At 40.9% G+C, this 11,669-nt stretch overlaps 1 protein-coding gene across 5 annotated transcripts in view; it reads right to left on the bottom strand.

The window, feature by feature from the left end:
• Nucleotides 1-4,625: 4,625 nt before the first annotated feature.
• The window catches only part of kat6b (K(lysine) acetyltransferase 6B), a 38,514-nt gene continuing 31,470 nt past the window's right edge, over nt 4,626-11,669 (bottom strand). For all 5 annotated transcript variants that reach the window (XM_065296745.2, XM_065296749.2, XM_065296747.2 and 2 more), the window contains exons 14-17: nt 11,269-11,425; nt 10,121-10,363; nt 8,807-9,074; nt 4,626-8,481 (exon numbers count right to left, since the gene is read on the bottom strand). In XM_065296745.2, coding sequence (XP_065152817.1) covers nt 5,855-8,481; nt 8,807-9,074; nt 10,121-10,363; nt 11,269-11,425 — 3,295 coding nt within the window. In that variant the 3' untranslated portion in view covers nt 4,626-5,854. The remainder of the gene's footprint in view (nt 8,482-8,806; nt 9,075-10,120; nt 10,364-11,268; nt 11,426-11,669) is intronic.

Raw genomic sequence — 11,669 nt, 5'->3', positions numbered from 1 at the left:
GGAAAAAGTACCCAAAAAGGTTTTTGTACCCAAAAAAGTACAGTCCCGGGAATTTATTACATACAATTGCATTGCAAACCTTGCGATCTGAAGCCATACGATTACTTTATATGAAGAAATCCATAAATGCAATGCACACAATCAAATCTAATTCAAACATAAACCAGAACATGACGCAATCTACCGCGAGAGCCAATAGTGTTTCAAATTCTTAGCTGATTTAATAGTGCATTCAGTCATACGAGACATCCCAGAGCCAATCGAATTTCACAATCAAATATGTATCATCGCTTCTTCTGGCACCAGTCTTGTTCACACCGTTTTTTTTCTAATCCATTTCAGGCTACATCCAGAGGTGGTTTGAAATCCATTTCAGTCTAACCGCTCTGATCGCATTTGAGTAGCTTTTCGGTTACACCATGTTGTCGCGCCATGTAAAACGTAAACATGTCAGATGTTGAGGCAGATTGTCGTGCCAGCGCGACATCATTGCCATAGAAACAGTGCAGATAATCCGGAAAATGGCAGAACGCTACAGGACGCACAGATCGGATCCGAACAGTTGTGATATACAGTGTGGACAGTGAGTCTGTCAAATCAAATATGCACCAAAAACAGATTTGGACTGACAGGGTTACAAGGTCTTTTATTTATAAAGCGTGCGTACGCCAGTTCCCACGCAAAGGTTGTGATCTATAATCAAACGAATTTGACGGGAAAATGGGCTTGCAGGGTGGGATTTGAGGATGATACAAGTACGCACACTTGCAGGTGATCTGTGATTTATAAAGGTAACATTGTTTTATAATTCTTAATATTTTAATATTATAAGATATCACATAATATTAAAATATCACATAAAGTTTTAGAAAGGATTTTATGAGACCCATGAATTTTTTAGTGGAGTCTGATAACTTTTGCATCTTTTCTTCATAGATCAATCATTTGACCTTTATACACTTAGAATATTTCAAGTTATGACCGTTTTGTATGCTGTGTTTTATTTATATTATATAATAAATAAATGTTATTTGCCCATAATGCCTAAAATAGTGTAATGTGTAATAAAATACAATTAATCCGGTTTAAATTGAAAATCATATCCTAGTACATGTCGTCTTGAACATTATACCCCTATATATATATATATATATATATATATATATACACTTTCATACCCTAATATTTTAAGTTTCACCTGTTGCCGGTAGATGCGCTTAGCAAACGCCTCTTTTGGTCGTATTTGTGTTGGAACATAGATTGTTTTCGACCCAGGTGCAGTCTTTAAAACTGCCACATGTTAAGATTTAGTCCACGAGACGTTCCTCAAACACACCCATATTCAGTTACGATGACCGCAGCAGGATATTAGTGTTGGAAACTGCGCTGTATGCTAAAGCAAATGAACATCGAGAGCTTGGGGACACCACAATATCAAGTTGTAGTGAGATTCAAATGTGCAACTTCCTTATCATGCCATGTAACCGAGGTCAGGACTCAAAGATCAATAGCCTAAAAATATAATTTCAATGTTCTATTCTGGGCCAAGCAACCAGGCAGTTTGCTCAGTATAAACCTACTGTAAGGCTGCATACTTGAGTTAAGAACCTAATGTTAGGGGATTACATTAGTTGAGATTTTTTTCTGTCTACAGACTGACACCTTTAATTGCACATTTTGAAAAAAAAACAGTCATGTATTTGGAATGAGGGGAAAAGTGGGCACTGATGGCAGTTTTGATCGTAATCTTTATTTTATGAGGGTAAAGCCCCCATCTTTGCTAAGCAACGTTCCAACAAACTATAGCACTTATTTGCACATCTACCAAAAACTGACATCTGTTTTGACAGAGTACTTTAACTGTCATATCAGTGCGATCATGCATGCTTGCAGGCTCTTACAGCAATGAAGCTTTAAGATACTGACACGGTATGACTTGTGAAAATAATTACAGTCAAGTGTTTGCTTTCAGGCTGAACCAATAGAGCTTGTAGATCAGAAAACAGCTTTGACATCTGCAGGTCCCTTATTAGCTGGATTAAAACCATAACACGCTGACATGTAATTACAACACAAGCCTATAAAACCAGTTAAAAAGATGAATGTTACATGATGTTCATTTCAAGTAGTAAAAGTTGTGTGTTCACAAATAGTAAGAAAAAATGCTTTTAGAGAATTTGACCTGGAGAAATGAAGGCAAAGGAGAATATTCACAAATACTAAATCATGCATATTACATTTAATTTAAACCATGCTAGTACAGTATGTGAAGAATGTTAACGTATGATATTTACTTTTTCACACCACAAAATGCGAGGTTTGCAAGTGTTCCAGGTTTTGCGTAGATTTTGCTGAACTTGATGACAAGTATAGACCGCCACCGACTTAAGAAACAGAGAACGAAACATCCTCTATGCGAAAAAGGGAAATTGAATGATGTTGTTAACTGAAGACTGACCATTGATTACTCTATAGACCTATAGTACACACCTTCTTCAAACCTCTCTGAGTTTCTCTACCCTGGAGCTCAATCTATTGACCATGCACTCAGCAAAGCAGAAAGTAAGTAAAGAGAGAGACAGGGCATGTTAAATCTCTTTAGATAAGAGCGAAGTAACAGACACTCAAGGACTCAATCAGCAGAGCCCTGTAGAATTCAAATGAGATGCCTGAAAACAGAATTTGTTCCTGAGAGATCTTTTCTAAAATGATTTTTCAATGATAGAGACATTAATTTTGTTGCTGATATACTTTGAATTGAATACTTAAAAAAGCATTGTTTTCACTGCAATAATGTATTTGATTCATGTGCTTTAGTAATATCGATTAGACTTTGAAATGAACAAATTCAAAAGCATCAGATTCTTTATTCAGGAAATAAGGGTATATGAAGGCCGCTTAATACACAGTGCTCTGAAATCCTTGATTCTGATTGGCCAGAAGCAACATTCAGAGATCAATATTTCCCTAATAACAGCTACCTGAAACTGATAACACAGTCTCAGCCAGGTACAGATCTTCACCCGTGCAGTTTGATACATGTTGCATGTTCACGTTTTTGTACTTTACCTTGGTTTAAAGGGCACCTATTGTCCGATTCACGTTTTTAAATTTCCTTTGGTGTGTAATTGTATATTAGTACATGTTAACAATATGCAAAAGGTACATAGTAACAAAGTAAATGATGATGCGAGTTATCATCTCACGTAAATCTCTTTTCTTGGACTACAACAAACACACGGATTGTAGGCAACAGTTTACTTCCAGGGATTGGTGATTAGTTCCTCCCGCTTCGGACTCACAGCCTGTAAATTAACTCCTGTTAGCAACCAAATCTTTCAAACATGGTAAGGAGCGTCCCGTTTCTGGCTGATATCAGAGGTATTCAGGCCAATCAAAATGTTCAGATTTTCTGGCCAATCAGGGACACAGAGATTTTCAAATCCGTGCGTTTCAGGGAGAGAGTGAAATCTGGAGCTACAAAAATCTACGGTATGTGGAAAATAACCATAAACCACGCAAACACATTGTATTATAACAAATACACAAAATAACATTGTTTTTTAGCTCTTTAAAGTTAAGAAATTTGTGTAATCGTGGAAGGTTTGCATTTCTTAAAAATAAGCTTATAAAACATTTCCAATCAATGTTTTGTGGCCAATGATTTACTCATGTGGCAAGAAGCTGTATAAGCAGGACAACCAGTGGAATACGCAGGTATACAAAGTTTTAAATCTTAATTAATAATTAAATAATGATCGTTACACTGAGAAGTCAAGCAGAAGTTGTTAAGTGACAATACTGGAGTGAACTAAATATGCAAGAGTAGTCTTACATGTCACTATTTATAACACAGGCTAATTAACCTTAGTTGGGCCGCTTTATAAAATGGGGGCATAAATGGAGTATACCCACTTTTCCAGGCACCACTACACTACTTCGGGAAAAAAAGTCAAAATATTTACCCCAGCTGTCACTGGAACTGTACGCTTTCAGAAAAGTACAGCTTTTGCACCACTTTAGTAGGCTACCTTAGAAGTACACATTGGTGCAAGAGAGTTTATTAGTATCTCAAAGATACATATAAGTATCCTCAAAAATATACATAATAGTTCATATTTTTTTCTCTTGTTTTTATTCTTTTATTCCGTTTTTATTCTTTTTCACACATTTAAACAGTTTTTATAAAAATCACATTTATTTCCTTTTAATTGATATTTCAAATTCTCATGTATCTTTGATTTTTTGTTTCTCTTATCTCTACAATTTTTTTTCTCTTATACATTGTTTTCTCATTTTTATGTAAAGCACTTTGAATGACCGCTGTGTATGAAATGTGCTATACAAATAAACTTGCCCTTGCCTATTAGGACCTTTTTAAAGGGTACTGCCCAGGTGACATATTTTGACCATTATTTCTAAGAGTGTAGGGTGATAAGACCCTGTCAGAGTTTGTACTGTGACTACAACTAGTTGGCTGTATGTGTTACTCCTTAATTGTCATGTTTGGAAATAAATGAGTAGAAATAGTTTTGTTTGGAAAAAAGAAAGAGCAAAGTACAAAAGAAGTCACGGCAAACAAGATGAGTTTGAAAACAGAGAGTCCATACACACTTTCAAGTCTGTCAGTGGCTCATCATAATTTATTTTCTGCTAAAATGTACAGCATTTAAGTGACCGACTAAAAAGGTAACTCATAAATACAGGACTGTTGCTCTGGTAATTAGTACAGTCAGGATATCCTTCTTACGTCAAACTGCCATTCTGTACAGGTACAAAGGCTACAAAATAAGCTATACAAACAGACACAGATACAATTTACCTTTTTACATGCCATCTGTTTTGTCTATCAACAAGGCTACTGCTCTACATTTCAGTAAAATATAAATCAGATGTTTTATAAAGATAAAAAAAATCTACAGATGGAATGAAAATGTAAGTTTAAAGGCATTTCATAAAAGACCGACTTTGGAGTAAATTGACACGATAATAATTTTGCAACTCTGCCCCTTGAAATGTTTTCCTTTACCCTTCCCCGTGATTTCGATTTCTACAGTACATGTACAAATACTGACATTTACTGCTCTTTGCTATCGTGACAGAAATTGCTTTAAATCGTATAAAAACAGAAAGCTGCCTCGGGTAAAGAAACTTGTTATAAAGTAACAAATTATACACAATTAGCAATAGAACTTTTCAAGCCGAACGTGACAATGTTTTCAAATCTTTACAGTATTATTAGAATCAACAAAAATAGAGTTTAATTTTTTCCTTCCATACGAGGGAAACCTAACCAAGGCCATACATTTAATAGAAAATCGCTTGCTATTAAGCACAACACTGTACAGTACTACTTTGATGCACTGTCACTAACAAAGACGTTATAGCATGCTAAGTATAACCTTACATTTAAAAAAATATAAAAGTAGATTTACAATAATTTAAATAATATGAAGGCATGAGTACAGACTTACATATATAACCTTGCGATTGCTAAAGGTACATTGAAAAGGCTCTTTTGTCCAAAAACATACAATGCAGGCACATTTAAAGGTTCCATAATGCAGGTTCCAACTTAAAGAAAATCTAACCTCCATTCAACTGCAATGCAGTTCGGGGGAGATTTACTCTTACGCAAATGTTACATTTTTAAATCGTATGCTGTAAGGCTTCCCATAAATAGGGGAAAAAGCTAAAATTTAGCCAATAAACAAAAGGTTTTTTGCATTCTTACCAAGTGCTGGTTCTTTCAGAAAGATCCATAAAAGCGAACAATGAAAACAAGAATAAACAAAATACCTCAAAGTCAACTAACTGACTTTTTAACATCATGACCCTTTCATCGGGTCGCTGATTATCGTCTCATATAAGGTCCATTTAAGGGTTGTTTGGACATGCCGGTATTCACGTAACCATGATGACCCGCCGGGCTGTACATCATATTGCCATGGGGAGGGGCCTGCATGGGCTGCTGTGGGTAAGGCTGAGTACCCATCATGCCCATCTGCATAGAGTACTGCGGAGATTGATTCATATAGGTAGGATTGCCATGGTAGCCCCCGTTCATCATGGGCTGAGTCACTCTGTAAGTGTTCATTGCGTTAAGAGGCGCCATATTTACGTTCATCGAGTTGACGTTGTAGGCCGGAGCCGGCATGAGGTTGACCCCCATGTTCATCCGTGGCGGCATAGCCAGCGTCCTTCCGGGAGCCTGCATGGCTACAGTCTGAGGACCCCTACCGTACATCTGCTGCTGGTGGTGGGGTGGCAAAGGGGCCGATTTGGAGCGAATGGACACGGGATGATGGTGGTGATGATGATTCTTGGGGGGCATTTGGGTTTGGAGTCTCTGAGAAGGGCCCAAGTTCATGTTGGATGTGGCCATGTTGCGCTGCAGCATCATAGACGGTGAATTCATGTTGGGGGGAGGAGTCACAGTAGCCTGTGATTGAGGTCCTCCGCCCGAGTGCGGAGGCTGAGACAGCGACACCAACGTGGGATTGTGAGGGCCGAGCTGCGAGGACAACGAGCCGTTGTTGTTTGCATAGGATGTGATGGAGTGCGAGGCAGAATGGCTAAAGGGTAGGGGATTGTCCATAAGGGTATTGGTGAGCTGTTGGAGTTTAGCCAGGCTGAATGTAGCCGAGGGCTGACCGTAGTGTCCGCCTCCGTACTCGCCCTGGCCCATTCGGTCATACAAGCCCAGATTAGTGGAGGGGTTGTTGGATTCTTGGATGTCAGACAGCTGCATGGGTGGAGGAAAACTAGCAGGCATGGAGCAGTGCGAAAGAGGCTGCTGGTACTGATGTTGCGGATGTTGGTGATGTTGAGGATGGTGCGGATGGTGCTGGTGATGGCTGAGGTGATGATTGTGGCTATGGCCGTGTCCGTGCCCGTGTCCGTGCGTATGGCTGGGCTGCCTCTCGGGCACACAACCTTGTGGCGACTTCACATTGCATCCCTGAGGGGAGCTCATGCTGGTTTGCTGGAGCATGCTGCAGGCGCCAGTATTGTTCACCACAGGAACGGCCATCTGCTGGGACACAGCACAGCTGCTCTGACTGTGGCTGCCACCGGAGGAGAGGTTGCCATAGGAACAGCTGCTCTGGGAGGAGGCGCCAGCTCCTGCTCCCGTGCCACAAATGCTGTTACCCAGCGTGGAGTCATAACTGCTGGGGTTCTCGTAATTCTCAGTGGTGCTCTCTATGCTGCCCAGGTCACTGAAGCCACTGTCCACCACCTGCTGGGAATGGTCCGACACGGATGGCACGTCCATGATCGGGCTGGTCTCCATGTTGTTGTGAAGCGAATGCACGGAGACGGCGGTACCCTGATCGGGGCTGATCTGCGTGTAACCGCTTTCCAAAATCGACACCGCTGGGCTGTTGACTGATCGTACAGATTGACTTGGGTGTGAATGGACAGAAGACAGAGGGCTGCTGTGATCCGACTGCTGGCAGTCATCCACGGGGGTCATCTGAGGACTCTGCTCTACGTGCACATACCTCTGTAGGCTGTGGCAAGCCTCCTGAGTCTCCACGCAGTCCTGAAAGTGCCTCTCCTGCTCCGAATCTTGAGTCAGAGACTGAACCGCCTGGGCAGTCTCCATGTCAAGCTCAGGGCAAAGGTTATGATCCTCTTTAATCGCAGGGGTCAACGGGCCAGTATGCTTTTCATCAGGCTTCTGACCGTTGTCCTCTTCCTCAGTTTCTGAGTCTGGAGGATGATCGGAGTCCACAGTGTCACCCTGTTGAATGTCCATGTCAGTGAGAGCGCTCTCAGATGCAAGCTCTGTCGAGCAATGAAGAGGTGCATCCACAGAGTTTGGCTGCAATTCAGCATTATTATCATTACTGGGTGTTGTAACTGGCTCCAAGTCTTCACTAAGGACTCTTTCTGGTACTGGCAATGGGTCCTCAATTCTCTTTTCGTGGCTATCATCTTCATCATCTGCATCGTGATCGTCCACGCGACCTGGTTCGGGCTCTTCGTCCTCATCCTCTTCCTCATCTCGTTCTCTCTTTTCAACCCTGCTATCTGCTTCAACCTCTGGCTTCAGGTCATTGACTTCCTCTTGATTTTGAGTCGACTGTTCAGCATAGTCCATTGTACCAGTTGTCTCAGTATTCTCATCATCACATGGAGAATTTTCCACAGTGTCAGACTTATCTGTGGATTCATCCTCGTTGACCTTATGAGGCTCGGGTTGTTCGGGGCTGTGGGCCTCTGAAACGCAGGCGTCCAGCTCCCGGTTCTCCGGCCTCGGATCTCTGTAGGACTCACATGGTTCTGAGAACGAGGCAGGGCTGGCGGCCTGCTCCTCCTGCTCCACCGTGACCATAGGTGTTTCAGGAGGTGTGTAGAGGTTGAGCTTAAAACCCATTTTGCGCTCCTTCAGTCTCCATTTTGGTGGGCCACGCTTGACACCTTTGGGCCAGCCTTTCTTCCGTTTAACTGTACGAGGATTGTCCTTTTTTACTGCTACAGAAACAAACAAACAATAGATTAATTTTTTGCATTCAAGCAAAATGAAAAATGTCGGGCTGCCAAAATGATTCAATTATTACAATGATATTTGATTTTAAGATGTTAATGCATTCAGTGCTATCTATAAGGAAAGAAAACTAAGCAGGCCTAATGAGATAAGTATATATCAATCAAGCTTTATCAAAATGCATAAACACCAAATCTGTAATAATTAAAATGAACAATGCGATACATTTTTAGAAAACCGAACTGAATGAATGTTTTAAGATAAAATCACATGTTGACAGTTCTAATAAAATATTAACATGTATTGCTTTACCTTCCACACTTCCTCCTTTACATTGGTTTGAGTGATTGTCATCTACACGTCTCCTTGGTCGCCCAGGCCGCCGCACGGCTACTCTTCTCTGCTCTTCCTCATCCTCACTGCCTCCCCTTCTGCTGGGCTGTGGCAGAGGACTCTCTACATCCGAATTGTCAAAGGGCTCATCCAACACCTCTGTTCTCTCCGAGATGGTCTCTGTAGTGACACTGCTGTTAATTCGCGTTCTCCTTCGCCCTCTCTTCCGTCTCAGAGTGGGTGTCCGCTGAAGAAGAAAAATACATTTACAACATTTACTAAAGTGCTTAATGTATGTTTGAGAACAACTTATGCTCGGAGAATGGAATAAATGTAAGAAGATGTCAAAGCCTGTTAGGCTTAACAACTGTCGCGGCAAAAGAGGGCCACTTTTTTGTCAAATTGTCCCCGGTGCCCTCTAATCCAAAAAGCAGAGGTTTGGAGGAGACAGATACGGTCAAGGGTGATGCTAAACATAGGGAAATGTGGCCGCTTTGTGAATGGGTTGCTTCATGATCTAAATGCAAAAGCCCATCATTTAGACCACAGTGCCTGCACCACAGGCCATTCATTTGGAAAGCTTAGCCTGCCCAAAACCTCAAATGAGTGTGTGCGAAATCAAGCTGACCACAAGTTCCTCACAACACACTCTCCCCCAGGCATTCTGGGATAGCAGTACCCCAATGCAAACAACTGTGCAGCATTACGTGGTGATTGAGAGCTAATAGTTCCCACACAAATCATACAAATAATATTACTTATGGGTTTAAGGAATGCTGGAAATTTCTGCAAAAGAGGGATCTTGATTTTTTCCATCCAAATCCCAAATACTGCTTACATAAAGGTTTCAGCTATGAACAACTGCATTCACTTCAGAAAAAAGCAGTGAGTGACAACCACTTTTTTATTAAATCTGAACTGAAAACTTGATAACAGCTGGTGTCAAAAAACTGTCATCACTTTAGACACTAGAAATATAAAAGGAAGATAAGACACAAATCATTAATATTGCCTTAATTCACTGCAGTTGCTCGCATTTGATTTGTATTTTACGAGTACATTTGTTAAATTGGGATCTCATGTACGAGCTCCCATGTTTCGTTTTAGTGCACAAAGGCATTTCTATATTCCATATACACCGAGATTCCCTCCCTCATTTAAATGCAAATAATGCTGCCAAAACTTTGGTGTGTACGTGGCCACTGGATACTTGAGCATAAAAGGAGGATCCGTAAAAACCACATAATAAATGCATGTCTTCCAAACCACCAAACCAGAGAATCTCATCTTTACCTTTCTCTTAAAGCCCTGCCCAGACTGGGATTTGATTGAGTCGACATCATCTTCATCATCATCCTCATCTTCACTGCTGCTTTCCTCGCTCGCTTCCAACTCTTTCCCAGCATTGTTTGCGAAATGTGGATCTGAGTATCTCCTGCTAAAGTTCTTGCATTTGGTTAAAGGAGGTCTGCTGGTGTAACCCATCCCTGTTGCTCTGCTCTTGGTCGATGTACTGCAGTCTGCGCGCTCTCCAGCCTGTAAGTCCACATAAACACAAACAATGAGCCAATGTGTACCGGTCGAAGCCAAGCAGACAAATAACATCTCGCTTTGCTTTAACAGCACCCCTGCAGCGCAGAGATTGTCTCTTGATTAGCCGTTGATCTTGGCAACATTTATTTTTAAGCGGCTGTGAAAGATTGCATTTCATGGGACATTCAGAGGCATTAATAATACAGTGCTTTGATTTAGGTCACTCAGGAAGCTGGGATACTGTTAGAAGTGCTTTTAGCTATCTGTGTGAACTCAGTCTGAACTTCTGAAAAAAGGCAAATTAGATAAATTTAGCTCACTTTAAAGCAAGCGTTTTTGCATAGCTAATAACGCAGGGAAAGCGACCTACAGTATGCTTCACATAACCTGCATGATCTGCTTATGGTACAGGGTTCGTTTCAAACACTCAAAGTCTGTTTTTTTTAAAACCAGAGCAGAATTTGCTTACATTATCAATTTTGTTTAAGTTCAACATTATGCAAAAACAGTCGAGTTTAGTCGGAGGCCAAAAGAAAGACTTTTTACTGGAGTTTCTACTGCATTATCTGTTGCAAAAAGTTAATGCAACAAACCAAGAACGTATCAATTTGATGCGAGACCACTGTAATTTTAAACTGGACTGCAAGTCGCAGAGTGCATCATACAAATAAAGGCTCTGCACATGCTGGGAAGAGCAAATAAATGGGTGGTTTATTTATACAGGAACCATGAAAGGTGCATTTTTAAAAAGTGGGTTCGATCACTCCGCATCAAGCAAACACAATTTTTTATGAGACCAATTTGTGCTTGGACAGACAAACAACATCAATAAAACGGTTTTGCTAACAGTATAAGCTTTCATTGGAGCACCAAATCGAATCATGAAAAAACCTTAAAGCCATGGCTACCTGTGTCACAGTTCCCAGCAGCACCTCTGATGGGCTTCTGCACACAAAAACTGGAGTCCATCTCAGGCAGTCTGGGTCAACCTCATGAAGTCGAGGCTTTGCCCTCAGTCTTTCCATGTGATCCTGAATGAGCTGATGTCTTCGCATGATAACAAACCTTTAATGCACAAACAGAAAGGAATGTTTGAAATGACATTCAGAACAAACACCATATCATAAATCCATCTAAACAATACGGTAGAGCTTCATGTACAGACATGCAAATCAGTGTTTTCTGCGCATAGTCTAAACTGAAAGTAGCGATATCAAAAACAGGCGATTTATTGAATAAAACGAAAACAAAACTCCACAAAAGTGTCATGAACACAAGCCAAAGTACAATGTTAGTCCATGTTTTAAGC

Source organism: Paramisgurnus dabryanus, chromosome 20 (genome assembly GCF_030506205.2).
Source record: "Paramisgurnus dabryanus chromosome 20, PD_genome_1.1, whole genome shotgun sequence".
In the NCBI taxonomy this organism is placed as follows: domain Eukaryota; kingdom Metazoa; phylum Chordata; class Actinopteri; order Cypriniformes; family Cobitidae; genus Paramisgurnus; species Paramisgurnus dabryanus.
This window is presented reverse-complemented; position numbering and strand designations above follow the sequence as displayed.